General features: G+C 53.0%; 2 protein-coding genes across 5 annotated transcripts in view; both read right to left on the bottom strand.

The window, feature by feature from the left end:
• Positions 1-6,557: 6,557 nt before the first annotated feature.
• On the bottom strand, positions 6,558-16,693 carry NCKIPSD (NCK interacting protein with SH3 domain). The gene is made up of 13 exons (XM_004368502.1): positions 16,435-16,693; positions 13,768-13,877; positions 13,410-13,614; positions 13,181-13,271; positions 12,431-12,921; positions 10,990-11,160; positions 10,743-10,829; positions 10,519-10,657; positions 10,355-10,435; positions 10,032-10,160; positions 9,845-9,937; positions 9,532-9,704; positions 6,558-6,761 (listed from the first exon to the last, which is right to left on the bottom strand). Exons 1-13 carry the CDS (start codon positions 16,603-16,605, stop codon positions 6,558-6,560), a joined length of 2,145 nt encoding a protein of 714 aa, XP_004368559.1. The 5' UTR covers positions 16,606-16,693.
• Positions 16,694-18,972: 2,279 nt separating this feature from the next.
• IP6K2 (inositol hexakisphosphate kinase 2) overlaps positions 18,973-24,424 on the bottom strand; it is a 28,564-nt gene continuing 23,112 nt past the window's right edge. For all 4 annotated transcript variants that reach the window (XM_004368503.2, XM_023726685.1, XM_023726683.1 and 1 more), the window contains 4 exons: positions 24,111-24,333; positions 22,868-23,043; positions 20,204-20,379; positions 18,973-19,752 (listed from right to left, as the gene is read on the bottom strand). In XM_004368503.2, coding sequence (XP_004368560.1) covers positions 19,252-19,752; positions 20,204-20,379; positions 22,868-23,043; positions 24,111-24,333 — 1,076 coding nt within the window. In that variant the 3' untranslated portion in view covers positions 18,973-19,251. The remainder of the gene's footprint in view (positions 19,753-20,203; positions 20,380-22,867; positions 23,044-24,110; positions 24,334-24,424) is intronic.

Below are 24,424 nucleotides of genomic sequence, written 5' to 3' on the forward strand. Positions count from 1 at the left end.
TTTCTTCATTCTTTTTTCTGATTTTTCCTCAAACAGAGTTGTATCCAAGTGTTTGTCTTCAACTGCTGTGATCCTAACTTCCATCGTTTCAAACCTGCTTCTCAGCGCTTCTATGACACTGTCCATTTCTGAAATCTTGTTGTTTATCTTTTGGATTTCTAATTGTTGTTTTTGTATTGATTTCTAGTTGTGAATTTATTTTAGCATTTTATTCCTGTATTATTTTCTTGAATTCTTCCATTTTTTTGTCTGTATTTTCCATGAATTTGTCTATTTTTTTCCTCATTTTTTTTCCTGCTTTTTGCTTCAGCTCTTGGATAATTCTGAATATTAGAGATTTGAATTCCCTGTCAGTTAGGTCTAGTGCCTTTTCTTCTACTGGAAGGTCATCTGGTGTTTTATTTGGGACGCCTACTGGAACCATCCTGTCCTGTTTTTGTAAATGTTTTGATATTGTCTGCTATCTTCAGGGCATTCAGTGGTTATTTTCCTCGTTTATTGATTGTAGATTTGTTTGTTTCATCCTGCTTTTTTGTTTTATTTGGTTACGTCTAAGCAGGTGGGCTGTGCGTTCTTTGTTGTTTGCTCGTCTGTCGGCATGATACTTCTCACCTCCTTCTCCAATGGGCAGGGTCAGTCACTCTGGTGTGGTACAGCAGGGCACGTCCAGCTGAAGGGGAGTTGCTGGGATAGGTTGTTTGTGGCATGTTCCAGGGCTTACAGTGTGGACTGGGAATCAGTACAGGGAAGGTTCCAGTAGGCCGTGCCTGTGCTGCTTGGGAGTGTAATGTTCAGTGCACGGTGCAGGTAGGCAGGAAGGAGGGGGTAGATTGTGATGTGTGGAGCTAAGATGGGTATGGGGAAGAGGAGAGAGAGGAGAGAGGAACAGGAGCCAAAAACATACACACAAACAAAAAAGAGTGCTAAGGGAGCTTGCTATTGGAGTGGAGAGATGAGAGACTGAGAAATGGGGAAAACCAAAAATTAAAAAAAAAGGACATTGGGTAAAAGAAAAAAAATGAATAAATCGAGAAACTGGAAATGAAGAAAGACAAAAAGGGAATAATAGAGAGAAGAAAACAAAACAAAGAAACAAACAAAAAAAAAAAAAACAAAAAAAACAAGAAAAAAGAAATGCCCCCAGGGATGTCCCTGTGCATCTGCACAGAGTAAGGGAGTAGCTTCCAAGCCGCACGGTACTGCCCAGCTAGAAGGGGCTCCCAAGCCGAGAAAAGAAAAAGAAAACAAACAAACAAATCAAAACAGAACAAATCAGAGCAAATAAACAAAAAAGCCCTGGGGGGGGCGTCCCACCAGTGTGGCAGCACAGGCCGGGAAGCAGTTTCACAGTCAAGCAGTGTTTTGCAGCCTTTCAGGAAGAAGCAAAGATGGTGCACGGAGCCAGGTATTTGAGAGAAAGGAGGGGGAGGTGGTGAGAGGTAAGGAAGAAATCTAAAGAAGCGGAAAAAAGCAACACCAGCAGCCAACAAAAGGCACGCAGAGAGCCGGCCTGTGTGGGCGGGTGGAATCCAAGTGACACCAGGGTGAAGCTGGTGCTTCCCGGCCAAGAGACTGTGGCTGCAGGAAGCAGAGGAGGCTAACTGGGGGTGAAGAAGTGTGCGGGGGGTGGGAAAGCCTGTATCGCTGGTTACCGGTTTTTCTGTCTCCTGCTGGAAGCTCCCTGAAGTTGCTTTCTCGTACCCCCTCTTCACTGATCTCTGATAGGAGTCCAAGATGGCGAATCCGTGCTGCGGTAGCTGATAGGGGACCTCTGCATGTATCTCTCCTTGCTCTCTGTTCTCGGTCAGTTTCTTATTCCATTTGGTGCTTGGCTGAGTTCTTTATCTCTTCATTTGATGCTTAGTGTTTCAGGATTGATGTGTAACTCTGTTTGAGTTAGTTTTTCTGATCTTTGCTGCAAAGGGATGGTGTGGTGCTTCTGACTTATAGTGCCATGTTGCCCGTGGGCTAAAATCTTGTTGTTAGTTGTTGTTAGGTGCCATCAAGTTGGTTCTGACTCACAGTGACTCTATGTACAACAGAATGAAACACTGCCCAGTCCTGCGCCATCCTCACAATTGTTGTTATGCTTGAGCCCATTGCTGCAGCCACTGTGTCAATCCATCTCATTGAGGGTCCTCCTCTTTTTTGCTGACCCTTTATGTTACCATGCATGATGTCTTTCTCCAGTGACTGGTCCCTCCTGATAACGTGTCCAAATTATGTGAGATGTAGTCTCACCATCTTTGCTCCTAAGGGGCATTCTGGTTGCACTTCTTCCAAGACAGATTTGTTTGTTCTTCTGGCAGTCCATGGAATATTCAGTATTCTTCGCCAACACCATAATTCAAAGGCATTAATTCTTCTTAGGTCTTCCTTATTCATCGTCCAGCTTTTGCATGCATATGAAGCGATTGAAAACACCATGACTTGGGTCAGGTGCACCTTAGTCTTCAAGGTGACATCTTTGCTTTTTAACACTTTAAAGAGGTCTTTTGGGCTAAAATCTAACCCAATTTAAAACAGACTATGTGTATTCCTTATCACTTGGGTAGTACAGGATTGCTGAGAAAAACACACAAACGTGCTAATCAGTCTCATTTTATTTTCATTCATGACCACGAGCCTCTATATTGTATTGGAGGGCCTAGCCAGTACAGTAAGGCAAGAAAAATAATAAAAGTTGTGAGTATTGGAAAGGAAAAAATCAAACTCATTTATAAGCAACAGGATTGTGTATGTAAAAAATCCAAAAGAACCTACAGATAGATTATTAGAATGAATGAGTTTAGCACAGTTGTTGGACACAAGGTAAATTTATAAAAATCAACTGTAATCTCTATATCAGAAAATAAAAATGTTAAACAATGATACCATCAAGTAGCGTCAAATATTGCAAAATAAATCTGATGAAAGATGTGCAGAGACTCTACAAAAAACATTATCAAAAGAAAGACATAAATGGACTGAAAAACTGTGTTCAAAGATAGGAAGATTCAATATTGTAAAAATGCCAGTTCTTCCCAAATTGGTACATAGATTCAATACAACTCTAATCAAAATCCCAGTAGACTGTTGTGTGTGTGTGATTTGACAAACTAGATTCTAAAATGTATGAGGGCCAAGAATACCTAAGATAGTCTTGAAGAAAAACCAAAGTAGGGGGACAACTTCCTTTACTGGTTATTAAGATTTACAAGCTACAGAAACCATGACCATGTGGTGCTGATGCGGGGATAGACAGACAGACCAACGGAATAAAGTCCAGAGACAGGTCAATGAATGTGTGGAGACTTGAATTTTGACAAGAGCAGCTCAAAAGGATAGATTTTTCAGTAAGTGCTGCTGGATCAGTTGGATATCCATATAGAAAAATGAAATGAGACCTCTACTCTGTAATTCCATATGGATTTGACATCTGAATGTGAAAGAAAAGACAATACAGCTTCTAGAAGAGAACACAGAAGATCTTCATGACTTTAGAGCAGGCAAGGATTTTTTTCACAGGGCACAAAATGCACTAGCCATAAAGGAAAGTATTGCTAAATTGGTTTACATTACAAGTCAGAACTTCTTTTCATCAAAAGACAACAGTAAGAGAGTGGGAGAAGAAAATGAAAGATTATAATCCAAGGACTCATACCCTGAATACATTCTACAAATCCATAAAAGATAGAAAACCCAACAGATGAATGAGCAAGAGATTTGAACAGGCACTTCACAAAAGAGGATACCCAAATAGCCAGGAAATTAATGGAAAGGTGTTCGACCTCTTTAATCATCAGGGAAATGCAAATTTAGAAGTAAAGTAAACGTCACTATATTCCCATCAAAATAGATTAAAAAAAAAAAAAACACTGACAGTACCATGTTTCAGGAAAGATATGGAGCAATTGAAACTGCTGGAGGAATGTACATTGGTAGCAACCACTTTGGAAAACTGGAGTTGCCTTATGTGTGTGCAGCTGAGGTCCAGAGTGCCTGTCTCCCAGACACGGTGCCAGCACCTTTAGGTGCCCATTTCTAGCCCAGAGGTCAGTCCAAGCCCCCATCCCTCACTTCCCCCACCAAGATTTCTTGAGTTTTTCTTAACCCCACCCAAGTACCCCCTCTTTCTTTCACGGAGTGGCTCTCTCTCTCTCTCATTGCTCTTTCTCCTGCCTAGCCACATACGTCCCAAGTCCACCATCCTTCTACGCAGCCATAGAGATGTTCCCTCAAAGACAGGTCCCTCCCTGAGAGGAATTCTCCAGCCAATCATGAAGATAATCTCTCCTGGTGGCTCTAAGTTTGCATTGTAAAACCATTGCTGAGGGGATTGGGTCCAGGACCCCCCAGAGCATTTTTGCTGGGGCTCCTGCAACCCTCTAAAACACCATCAAGGGCCCCCTGGACAATCCTGCAGAAGTGGGCAGGGGCTTTTTTTTTTGGTTTTTCAATTTTTTTATTGTTGTGCTTTAAGTGAAAGTTTGCAGTTCTAGTTAGTCTCTTATACAAAAATTTATACATACATTGTTATGTGACCCTAGCTGCTCTCCCTATACTGTGACAGCACACTCCTCCTTTCCACCCCGGATTTGTGGACAGGGGCTTCTGATGCTCCCGTCATGGAGGCTATAGGTGCCAGCACTGAGACAGATGGCACAGCACAGCCCTCCTCTTCCCACTAGCTTGGCGCGTGCCTCCTAATGGAGAACAGAGCAGAGAGCTGGAGGCTGTCAGATGTTTCTGCCTTAGATTCCTGAGGACCTATGCTTTTCACCAAATTACACTATCTTGTGTGAATAATGTTCTCTGTCTTCAGCACCCCAGTGAGAAAGGAGTCGTGACTGGAAGTCACAGTGTGAAAGGGGAGTCAAGATGCCTCCAGGACGAAGAGGGGTGACCAGGTTGTGCCCCACAGAGCTCTGTTGTTGTTGTTTGCCCTCGAGTCAATTCTAAGTCATAGTGACCCTACTGGACAGAGTAGAACTGCCCCATAGGGTTTCCTAGGCTGTAATCTTTACAGGAGCCTATCACCAGATCTCTTTTCCTTCAGAGCGGCTGGTAGGTTCAAACTGCCAACCTTCTGGTTAGCAACTGAGCGTGTAAGCATCGTGCTTCCAGGGTTCCTTATCCTTAGGGGTTTACTGGGATCAAACTTTGTCAACCCCTACTCAGGTCCAGGTGAGCCTGTGCACCTAGCTTTGTAAAGCAGTCAATGGTTAAGGAGGAATGACTTCCTATAAGCTTCCTGTGCCTTGTTCCCATGGGTTCCCTGTCGAATGTTCCCGCCTCAGCTTCCTAAGGAACTGTTTCGTGGGGCCCCACCCCCAGCCCTGGTAGCCCTATGCTTCTTGCTGTAGAGGATTTCTTCCAGAAGTCTTGGCTGGAAGTTAGAGTGTCAATACAGTAATTCTGGATGTGTGGCATCTTGTGATGACAGTCATCTTGGGTAAAAAATGATGGGAACTGACAAAAACTACTTCTGATTTGTGTCCGCCTGTAAGTCCCTGGCTGCCCCCACATAGTGAGAGCCTCTGTTAACTTGGGAGGCCAGGGCTGGGGGTGGGAACTGCTTTACTGAGTAGCTAGAAAGGATGACAGGGTTTCAACATTTCAACAGGGGAGGTAGGCAAGGCATTTAAGGCAAAAAGAAAGACGTAAGCAAAGCCTAGAGGAGGGGCAGACAGGTAAATGGAGCACGGGGCACTTGTTGCTGTGCAGGGGCCCGGGAGACGTGGGAGATCAGGGGAGAGGCTGGAACAGAGCTCAAGGGGCCTTGAAGACCAGGCCTATCCAGGTGTCATCACCACCTCCGGCTGGAGAGGTCAGGGCAGGCAGAGTGACCGGGTTCTGAGTCCCCAGTGGCCCCTGCCCATCCTCCATCCCAACCAGCATCACACAGGGAAGTCTGTTTTCAGATGCCTGTGGTTTATTTCCAAAGGTAAGATGCAGCACATAGGAAAATACACATGGCTTTTCAGTCTGTATTTTTACAGAGAAAATAGATTCTGTCATTGGCTTTCTCAGGGCCATCACTCCATCCTGTGAGGCTCCAGGATGGATGGCCTGTCCCCAAGATCCTGCTTTCAAAGCAGCAACTTGGCCATGGGGAGGGAGGAGCACATGAGCAGGACTCAACTGCAAAGCTAAGGCAAAGAACAGAGCTGGTGGGAGGTGCTTCCCCTCACCCCAAGGACATGGCTTGCTGAGGTCCAGGAAACGGACCAGGTCGGGTGGGGATGGGGGCACTGGCCCAGCTTAGGGCAGCAGCAGGACTCTGAGTATGCGTGTACGTATGGGACGGGGGGCATGCTGAAGAGGCAGCCTACCAGGGGATGGAGGGGCTTTAGCTTGCACATTCCCCCCAGCCCAGCACAGCTCCCAGACCATGGTCCCCAATCCCACATTTGGCCCCTCCAAGCATTACGTCTACTTTGGGTGGGGGGATCCCTGCTCAGGGCGCTTCCACCACCTTCTCCCTTCACACTGCCAGTACAAACATTCTTGGAGCTAAGCCCCTGGGGTCTCTTGCACTCTGCCCGGGGCTGCAGGGAAGGGAGGCAGAGGGGGCGCTAGCTGGGGGCCTCGCCCAGCACTGGGAATTCCTTGCACATCTCTCGGACAATCACGCGGTCCATCTGGCACTGGGGCGAGGCATCCTCCTCTGCCAGGATGCGGCGCAGTGTGGCCTGCAGGTCGGGCAGCCGGTGGCGGTGCTGCAGGTAGGGTGTGGAGCGGACCACAGCATGCATCAGGGAGAGGTGCTCCATGCGCAGCTGTGGGAAGAGCAGGCCAACTCAGGGAGGCCCTGCCATTGCCACCAGACAGGGATAGGCCACTACTGTCCTATGGCAGCTACGTGGACCCCAGGGCTGTGGACCAGCTCACACCACCGAACACCAAGGCTGCATCCCCAGTGCTCATAACATCCTTGGCACGGAAGTGGCCCTCAACAGGTGTTAAATGAGTAAGTGAATGACTGATCATCCTAGCCACCGATGGTCCCAGGATGTGGCCGACCCAGGGAAGTTCTGGCTGAGAGAGGTGGCAAGGGGAGGCAGTGGGCCCCTGGCTATCGGTTAATGTTGGGTCCTCGAGGTGCTGCTGTCTGTCAGTCAAAGGCCCTCTGCTTCTCACTTGATCCTCTCACGTGCTGGAAGAACTCGTTCACACCCATGGCTTCAAATACTGACCCATATTCACACTTCCCGCCTGGAACTCTATTGTGAGCTCCCTGCAAGAACATCCAACTGCCCACCTGTCATCTCCCGTGTATCTGAGAGAGATCTTAAACCCATATACCCACAACCCAATTAATGATCCCCCCCACCCTCCCACCACTGAAGGCTTTCTTATCTTGTTTAATAAAGAGCACTGTTCTCATCCAAATGACCAGCCAGAAGCCCAGGAACCCACTGCTGTCGAGTTGATTTGGACTCATAGTGACCCTATAGGGCGAAGCAGAACTGCCTCATTGGGTTTCCAAGGAGCAGCCGGTGGATTTGAACTGCCGACCTTTTGCTTAGCCGCCGAGCGCTTACCCATCGCGCGCCAGGCTTCAGAAGCCCGGGAGTCCTCTTCTAATTCCTCCCTCCCCTCACACCTGAGTCCCAACCACCTCTAAGGCCCGGCCATCTAACCATCCGCACACGCCCTGAATCGACCTCTAACACCCCTCCCTGCAACCCACACTCCCAGCACCTCTGGTTTAAGCAGCTCCAACAGCCCTTACAACTCAACCTCCAAGCTCCTCCTTGTCCTCGCTGGGACCCCCAGTCCACTGACTTGACCTCAGCATTTTTTCTCTGTCGGCCACCCTCACCCTCTCTCACTTCTCTTCCCCTTTGAGCAGAGGAATCAATACCAAAACCTCCTCTGAGCAGCATCGCCCTGCTAACTCCCAACCCTGCTCAGACTGAGGTGCCTGCGCATCCACTGCCACGTCTGAGCAGCAGACAGCTACAGAGCCGCGCCACAGGCCTGAGCTTGTCGCGACCACACCCCAGATGGATGCTCAGCACTGCCTGGGACGCCCACGGCATTTCTTCACTGCGTCTGCTCTCCCTAAAGGACTACCGCACACCTTTCTCCCCCTTTTCCAGACCTGAACTTCCTGGTCGGCTGGACTTGTGTTTCACAGAGAAAACAGAAGCAATCTTTCAGAAACCTCCCCTTGTCTTCCCCTCTCACCCTCACATCTCACCCGTCCACACAGGAACCAACGGCCCCTGCTCCCGTCGGGGTCATCCCAACCCCCAGGCCCGGGCCTGGCCTGCTGCCTCAGCTATTCGCCTCCTGCGGTGGCCCAGTCCCCACCACATGGCCCACTGCTCCATGCTACTGGATCATTCCCTGGCCCATGACAGGTGCCGGCATCCCCCCATTTAAAGCACTCTCCCGGACTCCACATCCTCCTCCAGTGACTCTGCATTTTTCTCTCCCCTTCACAGCAAAACTCAGAGCTGCCCCCACTGAAGCTACCCTTGCTTCAAATCCCGTTCAGACTCCTCTCCCTCCACTCCACCGACATTTCTTGTGAGTCGCCACTGATCTCAATGTGGCAAATCCAACAGCCCGTTCTCATCTTACTTAGGCTTCTCACCGCGTGGAGACAGCCCATCTCCCTCTCCCTCCAAGCATGTGGCTCCGGGGTTCCTGCTCTCTTGGTTTTCCTCTTGGACTTCACCCTGCTCATCGCCCCGGGCTTCCTGTCCATTTCATTCCGTAGGTGATTGCGCACCACAGACTTCCCACCACATGTGCGCTCAGGCAGCTCCAGAGCACCTCTCTCCAGTCACACGGCACCCCACCACCTCCCTGACACCCCTGTGCCTAGCAGGGATCTTCTCAATCTTGACACATTGAAAGCAGAACTCTTACATTTCCAAAAAACAGTTCTTTCCCCCGCCTTCGCCACCTCAGTAACCAGCACTTCATCCACCCAGTTGCTCAAGACAAATTTCTCCATGTCCTCCTTGGTTCTCTGGTCCCTTGCCCCCCACCCCCACATCTGATCCAGCAGCAGGCCCTGTTGGAACCACTTCCCATACACCCTAAGCCTGACCTCTTCTCATCATGCCTTGACCCGTCCCCCTCCCATCCACGCCCCCTGGGCAGCCTGAGGAGCTTCCTCTCTGCCTCTTGCTTTCTCTGTGAAGCGTCCTCCCTGGCTCTCACTTCCACTTTGCTCTCATACCGTCTACATCTCATGCAGGATGTACGTCAGATGACGTCATCACTGCACAGGACCCTCTGGAAACTTGCCCTCCTGAGAGGAAACAACTCCCTCCAGGCTTTGTGCCAACGCCACTTCCTCTTCCTCACCTCCCGCCACTCAAGCGACTCCTGCTTCGTCCAAACACGTCACCCCACCTCATGGCTGGCTCCTTCAGGTCCTGGCACAACTGGCACGGCTTCTGAGCAGCTTCCCACACCTACCTGGCTTGAGTAGTGCCCCTGGGGCCCCTTCTCCACTCAGTCGCACATCCCCCCATTTTCTTCCATTTCCACATGGTTCCTGTCCTCACTGCAGCCTCCTCCAGGCACCTTGTCTCCGGGTGACAGGTCTGCAATGTGCCGCACAGTGATGTCGATGAGCACCATCATGTCCGTGTGGTAGAAGATGGTGGCCGTGGCAGGGCTGGCGAACACATCCTGCAGGAACTTGAGGACGGAGTGCGGTGGCTGCGGTTCGTGTGTGAAGATGCGCACAGGGTCATCTAGGAGACAAAGGTCACAGGAGTCAGGGCAGTTCTCAAGGGAGTCCCAGAGTCACCCCAAAGGGTCATGGGGTCATCACAGGGGATCATGGAGTCACAGGGCATCGAAGGGGAACTGCACAGATATCTGGGCCCCTCACCCCCTCTGTTCAGGAGCAACAGCAGCTTTTCAGAGAAGACCTTGACATTGGCATGTTTGCTCAGGGCGGCCATGATGACGTTCTGGTCAGGGGCTGAAGAAGGACATGGGCGTAGACAGAAGCATGGGTGGTGAGCCTGGAGTGCCCCGAGCTGGTGAGTCACCTCCCGCCTGGGCCTCGCCCCCACCTCGAAGGTGCAGGTTGACAGCCAGAAGCAGGTTCACGCAGAGGTCCGGCAGCTGCTCTGTGGTGTCCGAGGGTAGCCCGTCCTCGATGATGCTCAGCAGAAACTGAGCGAAGGGTGTGCCCAGGTGCTCTGGGGGTGGGGCACACAGAGGTCTGCAGCCTGCCCTCCCCTCCCCACACCACCCAGCCTCCCTGTGAACGCTGGGGACATCCTATGCCTGTCAGGCTGTGGCCAGCGGGTCCCCAGGCCCACAGACCACAGGTCCTGGCTTCAGCTGGCTGTGGGCCCCCTGTGGTCAGCTGGTTGGTAATGTGCCTTCTCACCATAGTGTGCGTAGGGCACTGCCTCCCCCATAGAGAAGACCATGGTCAGGATGAGAGCGGAGTAGCAGAGCTTCTGGTGGTCTAGGGGGCAAGGTAGGCAGTCAGAGCCCCCGCCCATGGTGGGAACTTCCCCCAGATGGTGGGAACCCCCAAGCCCGCCTCACCCTGCGTGTCTGTCTGCATGTCCCGCGCCAGCTCCACAGGCAGCACAGACGACACAAGCGTGGCGATGATGGCCGCGTCCAGGCTGCACATGGCGCCGAAGCACTTGAGCAGCAGCAGCCGCAGCGACACCCGGTGCTCCTGGCAGGGGACCCTGTGTGCTCAGCGCCCACCAGCCCCCCCTCACCCAGGTCCCTCTGGGCCCTCCCCTCAGCCTCACACACACCATTTGGTAATAGGACACCAAGGCCAGAACAGACTCGAACTCGTTCCTCTTGCACATTTTCTTGCAAACTTCAGGGTCTGCGTCAGTCTGTGGGGAGAAGTGTCATGGAGTCACCCAGTGGGAGTTGTGAGGCCACATGTGAGCGCCGAGCCCATACATGTTGGGAGACTCCCGAGCACTGGAGAGGGATGGTGCAGGGTAGAGGTCACTGCTCCACACGTGGGCCACCCCGCGCCCCATTCCGCACCAGAATGTGCAGCAGTTCCTCCAGATAGCAGCGGATGACGCCCTCGTCCTCGTACAGGGCCCAGCTGCGCTGCTGGGCATCGTCCTTCCGCCGGGCCAGGTCTGCAAAGATCACCTCCAACCGCTGCTGGTCATGGCAGACCTGCCCTGAGGGCAGGGCTGTGCTCAAGTCCTGCGGGGAGAGGCATGGCTCAACACACTCCCTGCCTGTCACCACCTCCAGGAAGCCCCCCAAGGCCTGGGAAGTCCACCCATGGGGCTCTACTCTCTGAGCTCAAGTCCTTCATGGCTCATAGCTGGGAAGAGAGCTTGATCTAGACCCCAAGGTCACGGGCATGAGCTCCAGGCTGGCGACGGGGCTCTGGCCTCACTTACCAGAGCTACCCTGGTCACTGTTCTCCTACGATTTGTGAGAGGACCAGACCCCAGTTCTCTTCCCTGCATCCACTGTTCCTCCCAGTGCTCCCACTCAGCCTGCCACATAAGCCCTGCTCCCGTGCCCATCCCTCAACACCAGGCTCCCAAGGGCACTGGCCCAGTTCTAAAGCCCCTCCCTAAGTGATTCCCCAGGCGCTGGCCTTGACGGCCTCCTGGGACAGGGTCCTGCATGAGGTGTACCAGTGTTTCCCAACAACGCCTCCCATCCCAGACCTGGACAAACAGCCTCAGGTGAGCCATGGACTGTCACTGTCTGATGTGACTGAGACCCCACCCTCTGAATCTACACACAGTGGCCACCAGGCCTGCCACCCACCTGCCTCCCACACTTCCCTTGAGCACTACCCGCCATGCCCAGCACAGGTGAACCCACTGACCTACCGCCTCCCGTGCCCCAAACCAGAGCACGAGTTGGGGAGCCTGGAGAGAGGGACCTCTGGCCCATCCAGCCCCCACTGTGCAGAGTCGGCTCAGTGCCTCCCAATCCCGTTCCCTGACCAGTGTCCCAACCTTGGCAAAGGGTCCCAGCCCACGATGCCCATACACTTCACCCCCTCACGGCTGGGTCAGCACCCAGGTCTCCACTACAGCTCTTAAAGCACTGGTTTCTCTCCACTGCCAAGGCCAGCAGGCACTGTCCTCACCCAGGCCCTAAGTCCATTCCTTCCCTGCAGTCAGAGAGAACTCTGGGCCACCCACACGTGCCCAGATCTCATCTCCTCCCACCCCGCTGCTCCTCACTCCCTGTGTTCTAGCTATGCTGGCTCTGCTCTACTTCCTCCCATAAGCCAAGCTCGGCCCTGCCTCACGGTCTGTGTTCAGGCTGAGCCTCTGCCTGGAATGCTCTTCCTCCCTTTTCCTTTTAGGGCTCAGCTCAAATGTCCCTAGCGCCCGGCAAAACCAAGGCCCAGAGCTGGAGCTGGACAAATACCTGGTAAGGCTGGACAAACGCATGAGGGTGGGAACTGGGTGGGGAGGCTCCTAGCTGTGCCACCCACCCTCACCTTGCCCTCTACCAGCGAGAGGAGGACCTGCTCCATGACAGGTGAGCTGGCTGGCACGGAGGTCTGGATGTGACCCACCACGACGCCGATGGCCACACGGCACAGCTGATGGCTCAGGCCGGTGTTTCTCCGCACAAGCTCCATCAGCTCTGCCCCAATGCTCCTTGGCACAGCCGTCTCAGCCCCTGCTTTCTCCTCTGTGGTGCCCAGGCTCAGAGCACCCAGGGCCTCCAGCTCGTCAGGGGCCGAGGTTGTACCAACTGCCACTTCGTCTGCCGGAGGCTCGGGGGTTGACACCTTGGATGGAGGGGGCTGGGCCTGGGAAACAGTGGTATGGGTGCCTCGGCGGGGCACAGGCGGGGGTGTGGGTGAGCAGCTGGGGCCGGGCTCAGACGGACTGGAGCCGGTGTAGAGTGTGTCTAGGGAGGTGCTGCTGACTGAGGGGCTGCCGGACACAGAGCTCCCCACCGAGGGCGTGGCGGTGCGGCCACCTGTGGGCAGAGCAGATGCTGTGGTGGGGCAGCCCCCAGGGACCCTACCCTAACAAGCCCAGAGCCCCTGTCCCCCAATGCAGAGCCCAGCTCCTCTACCAGGCCCTGTCTCGCCACCAAGCCCAGTGCCCCCAATCGACCCAACATGGGCCCTGTCCCTCCCCCAAGCCTGGAGCCCCTGTCTCCCTGACACCAGCACAGCAGTCATTCCAAGCACAGGGTGTCCCCTAGTTCCCCGAAACCCCTCCCGCCTTCTCACCGCTCCCCAAGGCCACTAGAGCCTCGCGGTCTTGACGATTCACAGGTGGAGGAGGCATGGCTGGTGCCACTCGGTGAGGCTGTGGTGAGATCTAGGACAGACAGGGCGTGGGTGGCAGCCTGGCTGGACCCTGAGCTCTGGGCTGCATCTCTGACACGAGTGGACACCTGAAGCCTCTGGACAAAGCCTTCAGCCCATCCTCCTTCCCCAGGGTGCCCTCACCACATACCTGGTAGAGACCTCCAGCTGCCCCAACATGCTCAGAACTGGGCAGGCTGTGCTGCCACTTGAACCCAGTGCGACACATCCCATTGGGCTGCCTGGCAGAAGCGGCATCCAGATGGTGGTCGCTGGTAGATAAGGTCATAGCTGCAGGGCTGGGGGCTGAGGGGCCTCTGCGGGACAGGGTCTCTTTCCGGTGGCAGATCAGCTTCCTGATAGGGGGCAGGGAGACTGTTGGTAGGTACCTCACAACTCCCAAAGTCCTTACATGCTCCCTGTGGGACGTTGGGCCCCCCACAGTCAAGGCCCCTCACCCTCATCTCCCCATGCCCCACTCTCTCTGCCACCCCACCATGCTCACTCACTGGAGGACTCCGCGCTGCTCCAGGCTGTATTTGCCGCCATCCCGCATGGCTGCATTGTGCACAGCCTCAATGGCCCGGTCAATGGCCTGCAGGACATCCTGCTCCAGGCCCTGGGGAAGTGAGGATGGGCAGTTAGACCTGGGGGCCCAGTGGGGGTGCCCAGCCCAGATCCAGCCCAGGACGAAACCCAGGGCAGGCTGGGATCCAGAGCCTGGGATACTGGGTACAAGCACAGACTTTTGAACTAGTGTATGGAATGGGGTTCTCAAGCAGTCACTCAGGGAGCAGGGACACAGGGTGTCCCCACGTTGCCATTTTACATACTAGGGCCCCACTCAGGAGTTTTCACCCCACAGTGAGGGTCTCAGCTAAGATGTCTCCATAAACCAGGGGTCCAGAGCAAAAACACAGTCCAGGGCCCCTCGCATGAGGCTAAGATGGCACTCCCACATTCGCCCCGGGCTCCGCTCAAGAGTCCGGGCTGAGCTGTCAGGAAGGAAGCCTCCTGTCTGAACCCTTAATAAATCACTCTGGAGCTTGCTGGTCCTTCACAAAACAAAGGTCATGCTCTAGAACAGCCCTGCCCCCAGGGAGCCCTCTGCAGGCCCTGGAAGCCGAGGACTGGCGGAAGGGACCTCCCCTCCCTTTCCGGGTTGCTCGCCCTCATCCCTGTCAAGCTGTCCTAGGAATCCTCAAGACCTGCCCTGGGAAGCAGCAGTTCTGTTTGTGGCAAAGGATGGACATGAGAGAGGAGCCTGGCTCCTGCCCCAGGCTCTGCGCTATCCCCAGCAACCCAGGGGTCCAATCTTACCCAGCTTGCCTGGCATGGGGAGGGGGCAGCTGTGGGACCAGCCACCTCCACCCCTCCACCGTCCCTGGCACACCCAGTCCATTAGGCTACAAAGGGGCCTCAGAGCGGGCCTCACTCCAGAGCAAATTTGAGAAGCTTCCTTGATGGGGACAGACAGATGGACACAGAGGTCAGCAAAGCCCTCCAGGTGATGTGGGGTGTGCCAGAGTGCAGGGTGACATGACACAGAGAGAGGGGGAAAGAAGGACAAAGACACACACACACAGTCAGAAAGATATCAAGAGAGAGACTCCGAGGAGAGTTGAGGCAGACTGAGGGAGACCAAGGCAGGAGGAGACAGACAACGACGCAGAAAGAAACTGAGGGATGAGACAGAGAGAGGAAAGGGATCAGAGGGAAGCAGACAGACGCGCACACAAAGATGAAGCGTCAGAATGAGAGATACAAAGAGTCAGGGTGACTGAAATAGAGGAGAATACACAGAAAGAAACCGAGACCGAGACAGAGAGACACACATACAAGACAGAAGATGGTAGCCTCTTTGCCCTCCCCAAATGTCCAGCCCCACTGGCCCTATTGTGTGGGAAGAGGCAGGCGTTTCCTCAGAGGCCTCCAACAAGCACTGGGCCCCAGATAGGCTGGGTATGACACACCCTAGACTCAGAAGTTCAGGTGTCCAGGGCCCCCTACTCTCAACCCAGGTACTCCTAGATAGGATCAGACTGAGGGTCTGTGAGGAAGCCTCCAGACCCAACTCCTTGAGACGACTGATGTCCAAATTTATCTCACTATTTCTATTCTGAACTGGACTAGGACACTATCTTTCCTAAAGGCTAGACTAGCAGGGGACAGCGGTGTCTGCCACAGGCCAGGCCTGGAGGTTCCAGGCCCTTCTTCCCTGTGGTCAGAATAGACATGATGCAGGTGCCCCATCCTGTCCTCTGTAGCAGGGCTACTCTTGAGGAAACAGAAAGGGGGGCTGCAGCCCCCACTGGAAGGAAATGGGGCTGTGGCCAGACCAGGGAAGCCGTCAGGGAGCTCATTTCCTCACAATGGGAATAGCCCCCCTGCAGGCTGGGGACAGGGCAGGATGGATCCCCCCAGTTTCAGAAGAAGAAAGCCTAAGAAATCGGGGCCTGACTTGTGGTGGGGGTAGTGATGCCAGGGAGTGTCAGCAGTGGCTAGGATCCTTGGTTCAAAGAGGGTTGCGGGTCTTGGGAAGAGCAGTGAAAGACAATGAGGTCTCAAGGCTTAGGGTCACCTAGGGGATCTGGGGTGTCTATGGCTCCAGGGTCCAAGCGGGGGGAGGGGGGGCGGTTGAAGAACTGGGAGATGGCTGGGAAAACAGGTGCTGTCCAAGGTGGCCCAGGTCTCAGGGGGTGGAGGACGTGGCTCCAGCTGGGGGTCTGAAGGCAGGAGGCAAGAGCGTGAGAGCCTGGGGATCCAGGGAAGCGGCATATTAAGGGCCTGGGGTCTTAGGGATCTGGGGAACTGGCCAGAGTTTCGTAGGTCTGGCTCTTGACTGCTATTCAGATGGGGTTTCAGATACTGGGTCCTAAACTATCTACGGGTCTGGGGTCCCCAGGAGTCTGAGAGTCCCAGAGTTAAACTTTTGGTAGGTCTGGAGTCCTCAGAGTTGGCTGTGAAGGGCCTCGTCTCTTATAGGGGGTTCTGGCTCTTGGGGTCCCAGTCCCGTGAGTCTTGGGTATCAAGGTCAGGTTCTCAAACTTCCTGTGTGCTGGAAATCCCGACCTCGGGTTCCGGAAGGCCTCGGGTCCCTGGGGTCGGTTCTGCGGACCTGTGACGGTGCCCAGTCTCTGGGCTGCTGAGGCCAGGCCGAGGAGGGGCACACTCACCTGCAGGCGGCGCAGGTAGGCAGGTGGCACGTAGCCCGTCTCGCCGCTGCGCGCTCGCGCTGCCAACCACCAGTGCGCGCTGCTGCGCTCCAGCACCAGGAAGGTCTCGCCCGCAGAGAATGGCAGAGCATTGGGCTCCGCCGAGCGGAACGCGTACAGCGCGCGGTACATGGGGCCGGGCGGCGCCGCGCCGGGGCAGCACAGGCGGCGAGGGCTGCAGAGACAAGACTCCAGGCCCGGAGCGCCGCGCCGCGCTCGTCCCGCCCCGTGACACCACGCGTGCGCGCGCGCGCCCGCCGCAGCCCCGCCCCAGGAGTGTTGTGGCCCACGCGCGGGAGCGCCGCGCCCCCTGGCGGCCCCAAGCGGCGTGGCTTGGCGGGGCTCCAGACCCCGCAGCCCTGTCATCTCCGGACCTCCCGGACGCCTAGGTCCTTACGTCCTCCTTCCGAAACCCCGGCCTCGGCTTCCCCCGCCTGACCCTCCACTCCCTTCTCCCGCTCAAGTCCGGGCGCTTGGCCTCGATAAAGGAACTGTCCCCACGAAGTCCCAACGGCAGGGGCTATGTCCTCTGTTCTGTGTCCTTCACGTAGTCCCACGCGCCTCTGTCGCCCCGGACCCACTAACAGAGAGGACAGCGACCTCGAGAGGACGGTCCCATTGTTGGATCTGGATGATCCAACATTTGTATGCCCCCGCGGGGGCCTGGCCTCATCGGCATCTCTTGGTCTCTGCACCCTTCTTCAGCAAGTCCTCACTCGGGCCGCCTCCCTCCCGTGGTGGGCAGTGGGGAGCAGGAGCCGTAAAAACAGAAACCAAGTCGGGCCATTCCCCTACTCAAACTCCTCCCATCCTTTTAGGGCCCCTCATTCTCCCTTCAAAGGAGCTCTGGTGGCGCAGTGGTTCAGCGGTAGGCTGCTAACCAAAAGGTTGGCGGTTAGAACCCATCAGCGGCTCCGCAGGAGAAAGATGTGGCAGTCTGCCTCCCTAAAGATAACAGCCTTGAAAATCCTGCAGCAGTTCTACTCTGTCCTAAAGGGTCGCTATGGGTCGGAATCCACTTGATGGCAACAGGTCTGGTTTTTTTTGGTATCCTCCCTTCAGCTGCTGGCTTCTCACTCTACCTTTCTATCCTGGAGCCTTTGAGTATTCTGTTCCCTCTGCCTGGGACACTCTCTCCCTCCCTCACAGCATACAGTCATTCACCCACCCTTAACAGTCACTCTCACATTGCTTTGTTTGATTGTCTTTACAGGACTTAAAACTCCAAATTGTTATTTCTGGTGCGCCCTTCTGAGGGCAGACAGCAGGGCTCATGAAGGGTGGGGAGTGGGGTGCCACGTGGCCAGTGCACCATGACTGGCCAGCTCACCTTTCCAGTGTCTTGACCTCCAGATCTTTGAAGGCCCTGGATCTAGAGGGTGCCTGGGGGCCTTCCGTTTCTGTGTTCAACCACGCACTCCCCACTGGAAACCTGGGCCCAGGGAGCAGGGACTGGGAGCATGGCCAGGCTTGTGTATGCTGTTGGTCTGCTTTTGGGCATAGTGGACATAGGCATAGTGGGCCTTAAGGAGGAGGCTCTGAGAAGGTCTGAGACAGAAGGGGTTGGGAAGTGGGGCTGCTAGAACTGAACCCCCTAGATCTTGCCCTCTCTGCACAGGGTCTACACCCCTCCGGGGGATACGGGCGCTGCAGTTCAAGACCTCCCACCACCATCTCTCCTCCTGGAGCTGAGGTACTTCTCTGGAAGACTTGTGAAGGATGAGACCAGTGTAGCCGTAGCCATGCCCAGGACTGTGTAGGAGTGGGGACAGGTGGTATAGCCAAGAATGCCACTTTGCCCAGAACATCCCCTCTCCTTAAGACCCACCCTTCTGAGTCCCTTTACCACAGAGCCTGGAAGCTACCTGAGGCCCTAGCATTGGCTCCAGGATATCTGACATCATAGTGTCCAGCCACTTAGCAGCTGCTAGCAGAGCGCAGGAAACCCTGGTGGCATAGCAGTTAAGAGCTATGGCTGCTAACCAAGAGGTTGGCAGTTCGAATCCACCAGGTGCTCCTTGGAGACTATGTGGGGTAGTTCTACCATGTCCGATAGGGTTGCTATGACTTGGAATCAACTCAACAGCAACAGGTTTTTTCTTCTTTTGGTTTAGTAGAGCAGGAGCTATCAAAAGCTGGACTTACGGTTTGGAGCACCTGCTGCCCAACTCTGGCTTAAGGTGCACAAGGGCAGGGGAAGACCTGTATCAGGTGGGGTTCTTTGGGTAGAGGGTGCTGGACACTAAACCAGAACAGACCCCAGAGGGGCCCAGTTGTGTGTGTATGGGTCCTTTTTGGGTGACCTCAGGGTGCTGGGTTGAGATTAAGGACCAAGCCAAGAGGCTGTGGAAGTTTGGGGTCTGGGCGGGGAGAGTGGTGGCCAGGAGAATCTTGCTCTGAGGTAGGCCAGGGTGGAGGTCACAGCAGGTGGTGAGGCTCCTGAGGATTAGGGGGTAGGGGAGGCTGCCTGCCCCTGGCAAGAATGACAGCAGCACTGTGTACAATTAACAAAAAGATCTGTATTGGAACGTTTACACTCAGGGAAGAAAGAGGTATCTGCATCATCAAATGTGGAATGTTGAAGAAACAGTTAAAATAAATAAAGACTCCGAGGGCAGCTGGGGCTGGCTCAGGCCAGGGCTCACAGAGGCCTCTGGGGGTCAGCTCCAGGCTGCAGGGGCAACCGCCTGGCCAGGCTGGCCTCCTCCACGCCTCCCTGACGCAGCACAGCTGGTCTGGGACTAACGAGTCTCTCAGGTTCCAGTGCAGTCGGCAGGCTCACTCTCCACTCTCCTCGCTTATTTCTGTGACAATGTCTATCAGGCTCTGGAGCCCAAAGATATAGCCAGCGTCCTGGCCCTCATGCACCACACTGTCCTCGCCATACAGCCTGCAGGTGGTGTGTGCAAAGTCAATCATGCGCACGTCCACTGAGCTGGTGCCAATGGGCTTGTAGGCATAGGCACCAGCAGACTCGTCGGCTGACTCCTCTGACAGGTCCTCCAAGTCCTCAGCATCTGAGTCCAGGGCCACCTCCGGCCACTCCTTACCATCGTAGATGACCAGCAAGGAGCTTGAGTAGAAGCGGTAGGATTCCTGTCGCTCTAACACTGCCTTGAGCTCAGCCAGCTTCTTGAGCACAGGGCCCAGGAGCTCTCGGCGCAGGTACCGCCCGTTGTGGAAGAACTGGAAAAGTGCCTCCTTGAAGCCCTGCACTGACAGCTTCCGCCCGTGGTACTTGTTCATAAACATGAGCTGCCCACTGCCTGCCTGGTACACCTGTGGGAAGGAAGACCAGCAGCAGGTCAGGAGCTGAGGGTGGTTTCAGAGCCTGGACCCTGGGGATGGTAGAGGGGGAAGGGAGGCAGTGTGGCGGCCCTGGATCAGGTTCTTTAACTTGTCACGTACAAAAGCTGCACATGAGCTGCTGTCCTCCCCGCTCACCCCCCTCCTGGGATGCAGCCCTCTGACCTGGCCTCCAACACTGTGCACCAGCCCCCTGTGCTTGGCATGTGGGTCCATGGTGAGGGCCTAACCATCTTTCCTTCCTCCCTACTCCTGTCCTGGATTCGGTGGACTTAGTGAGCAAGGCCAGCCCCAGAGGCGATTGCACAGGTATGCGTGTATCTTTTCTAAAATCTTTTGAGAAAACAAGACTATGCCAGGGCAGAGGAGTGGCAGCCACTGGATGCCCTGGTCAGCCCATGCCATGTGCCAGCACACCCCTCACCTGCATGCCACACACGCGCACCCCGATGACCGCAGATGTGCTCTGCTGGCACTTGCGGATCTGGTTGGCTGCCTTCTCCTCTGAAGCATCGTCACCATGCTGGCGTGTACCCATCTTGAGGTCCAGGACACAAGGTACCTCATAGCGAGAGGTCAGGTTCTCCAGCAAAATAAATTCTGAGTGGTTAAGGACAATCTCCCCCAAGAGGAAGTGCTGCTGGATGGGGCCTTGGCACTCCTGGGGCACAATGCCTGCACACAGTGCTCCAGAGAAGCCGAGGCCCACAGGGCCTCACGCCAGCCAGCTAAAGAGGGCCGCGTCAGTCCTGCTTTCTCTCAGGGAGGAAACCCAAGGCTGGCTAGAGAACTAAGAGAACCTTCACATCTCCTCCTGTCCCCTTCTCCCAGAAGATACATAATCCCCTGAACTCAGCCAGGGGCAGGACTAGCGTCCAGCAGCATACTGTCCTCAATTACAAATAGAACATCAAATAAGCTCAGTAAATCTTAAGTCCTAAATATGAACTGGAAATATCAGTATGAATTCAGGAAAATATTTTTCTTTAGAATAAATGTGTATTTCCTAGCTGTGTCCACTGAAAAGGCCTAGAAACAATGACCAGGAGGAACACCCCTAACACCCAAACTGTGGCCTTCCCATTTCCCATTAAAAGAAACCAGGGATCCTTAGAGAAGGGATTGGCAAGCTACCGCCCCGTGCCTGTTGTTGTATACCCCATAAGGTAGGAATGGTTTTTACATTTTTAAATGGGGAAAAAAAAAAATTTAAAAGAAAAATAACATTTCATGACACATGAAAATTTTACCAAAAATTTGAAAGGCCATAAATAAAGTTTTACTGGAGCACAACTACGCTTATTCACTTACATTACTGTCTATGGCTGCCTTCATGCTACTACAGCAGAGCCGTGGCATAGACAGTATGGCCCAGAAAGCCTAAAATATTTACTATCTGGCCCTTTACCAAAAAGCCTGCCAAAAGTCTGAGCCCACATCTGGGGGAGGAAATATACATGACCTTGGAGCATCTTTTCATGCCAGAAAGCAAGACAGCTATCACAGACTACTGTGGATGTTATCAAAATGACTTAGAAGCCCACCTGAAGAGGCTGCTACTGGCCTAAGATGTGAGCATCAGTCAGGACAACTGCAATGGACACATCAAATATATTTAAATCCATGCACTCACAGTGATACTAAAACACTCACTGGTCATCTTTGGAGGATGTTAGGAACACTCATTATTCCAAGTATCTAGTAAATGAAGGAAAATAAACATTTAACCTGTTCTTCCCTATATGGACTATACCTCAGAATAACCACATAGTCGATGAGGGTAAGTTCCCCTTTATAGAAAGACTGCAGGTAACGGATGAAGAATATGACAGAAATAGAAAATCACGTAATGAAAAAATGGAGCTAAGGTAATGATGAGCCAAAAGAGAAAGACAATTAAAACACTGTACTTCCTGCTGGACATCATAATACCTTCTATGACAGACTCTTGCCCCCACCCCTAAAACTGAACTGGATCTGATCAAGCCTTTAGATCCAATTATCAGCTTACTGGAAATACACGGGACAGAGAAACCACAGGGGTGCAGTCAGCAAAACCCAGACTGTGGGAAACTCTGCAACACCCAGTTTTCCTGACATCTCCAAGGATTAAAAATGGGAAGGGGCATCTAAAAAGACTTAGACATTTCAAACTCATGCAACCAGATGAGCGTGAACCTCATTGGGATCCCTATTCAAATAAGCCATCAATGAACATATTTATGAGATAATGAGGAAAACGTGGGCACAAAACTAGGTATCTGACATTAAAGAAGTACTGTCTACTTCTTAAGGAATAATAATGTTTGAATATATCCTTATTTTTTAGATACACGCTGAGGTGTACACAGATGAAATAATATACCTGAGATCTGCTTCAAAAATAATCCAGCTGGGGGGTGCCGGGTGTATATAGACAGACTCACAAAAGTGGGTTAACTGTTCAGCCTGGGTCATGGGTACTTACGAGTTCAACATATTATTCTATTGTTAACATGTTTAAATTTTCCCCTAATGACAAGTTAAAAAAAAAAAAAAAAGAAAAGAAAAATCCTCAATTTTATCTGAGACACCCCCTTGCCGTTAGATGATTAAAAAAAAAAAAAAAAAATCTAAACAAATGAAGCATAGCTTAATGGGCAAGGGTTGGGGGTGGGAAAAAAGGGCCCTGGTGCTTTCCTCATGCACTGCCCATCTCCTGGTCTGGGGAACCAGGACTTAAAGGATAGTTATGCTCCAGGCCTTGGCAGGTGAGCACTGAGTAAGGACCCCTTCACGAGTCTGACAACAGGGACCAGTCCCTTGCCCTCTTCCTCTAGGCTACCCAGGCCCACCCAGTGCAGACTGGCCCCTCCATGAAGCACCCCTCACCCCTCCCTTCCTTACTACCTATACTCCCACGCCAGCCCTTAGCCCTGAAGGTGTGATTTGCCCATGGTTATCGCACAGCGTGTCCTGGCACAGTCCTGGTAGAGGAGGAAACTCAACCAAAACTAAAAAAAATCCAACCTCTCTTTGGGTTCCAAGGGCCTTCCTCACTATCCTCTCCCCCGCCCCAAGACAGAGATGCTCTGTGAACAAAGGATACTGTACTGGTTCCGATGCTTCACGTTCTCCTTCATTCGCTGTAACTGCTGCTGGTGACACTTCATGCTCCAAGGGTTATAGTGTTTAAGCTGGGAACTCACATTTCCCTTTTTTTCTACACTGTAGTACAAGACTTCAGATTTCTTTAACCACTCAAATTCTTCTTCCAACTTATGGCTATAAAGAGATAAGGATTCAGTAAATCACTATGTTTTGTCAACATTAACGGCCAAAAAGGTACAAAGAAACTTCCTGGTGTGATGGGAAGTTTACCATCTTGCTGTGGTGGTAGTTACAGTGTATATATCTGCAAAACTCATTCAACTGAACGCCTCAACCAGGTGCACTTTATTGAATATATATTACACCTCAATAAAGTTTATTTTAAAAAAATAATTAAGGAGGCAGCCCACTGTTTTCTACAGCAAGGAGAACCTAAGGTGCAAGAACAGCCTCTGCCCTCATCTCCCCACTTCCCCTAAAAGCAGGCAGGCAGCCTCCACTGCCCTCTTTAGCCAGGACCACCCCAGCTTCTGGTATATCTAGGGTCCTCATACTCTGAAGGAAACCCTGGTGGTGTAGAGGTTAAATGCTACGACTGCTAACCAAAAGGTTGGCAGTTCGAATCCACCAGGTGCTCCTTGGAAACCCTATAAGGCAGTTCTACTGTGTCCTATAGGGTTGCTATGAGTCGAATTGACTCGACGGCAATGGGTTTGTTTTGGTTTTTGGTCTGACTCTGAAAGCTGGTGGCTGGGAAAATCTGAATTGAAATTCCATGGGAGTAAGTCAACTTGCTTAGCTACATTATAGATACTACACTGTATATATACTACTTCTATTTCACAAGTTCTGCCAAGGTGTGACACTTTGAAGGCCCTGTTTTGGTGGACCTCCGAATTTCAGGGAGACTATTCCGTCCTCCACCATCTCTGAGCAACCTGAGGTACAAGACTGGCTCCTGTCTTGGTCACTGCTACATCCCAGAACACAGCAGAAGGCCTGGCACAGAGCAGTAACGGAAGGAATGAGCAGCTGAGTGTCATTTACAGCTGCTGCAGCAGCCATTTCCCCAAAATGGTATGATCTAATTAGAGAGGAGCCAGGCGGGCGTGCCGCGTGGGCACTGGCCACTGGGTGATGAGGCACCTACTAAGACCATTGTGTCCTTGGCTCCGGGAGGCCAGGCCCTGACTCAGACCCCTCCCACAGAGCCCAGGGTTCCCCTCTCAGTCTACACCCACCTCTTCACCTTCTCCTCTTTCCAGTGCTGGCGCACCCAGTCCTTGGGGGTCTTTTCAGTTTCTAAAACATGATGTTTTTTGTTTGTCCATCTTAGGAGTTTACTTTTTGGTTCACAGTCTGAATTGTCTACACTGTCCACAGTTCCGTGGTCCCCTTTTAATGGATATGCTATTAAACACAAATTCCTGTCTTCATCTTCTTCAAAGCGCACAGACACCACACCTGGAAAGGGGATGAGGAGCAGAGCAGACTTTTAATTCTACAGGAAGATGCGTTCTAAATAACATGATTGTAACATTTGTTTTTTTTTTTT

The sequence above is a fragment of the Trichechus manatus genome, unplaced genomic scaffold, assembly GCF_000243295.1.
Source record: "Trichechus manatus latirostris isolate Lorelei unplaced genomic scaffold, TriManLat1.0 scaffold00001, whole genome shotgun sequence".
Taxonomy (NCBI): Eukaryota; Metazoa; Chordata; class Mammalia; order Sirenia; family Trichechidae; genus Trichechus; species Trichechus manatus.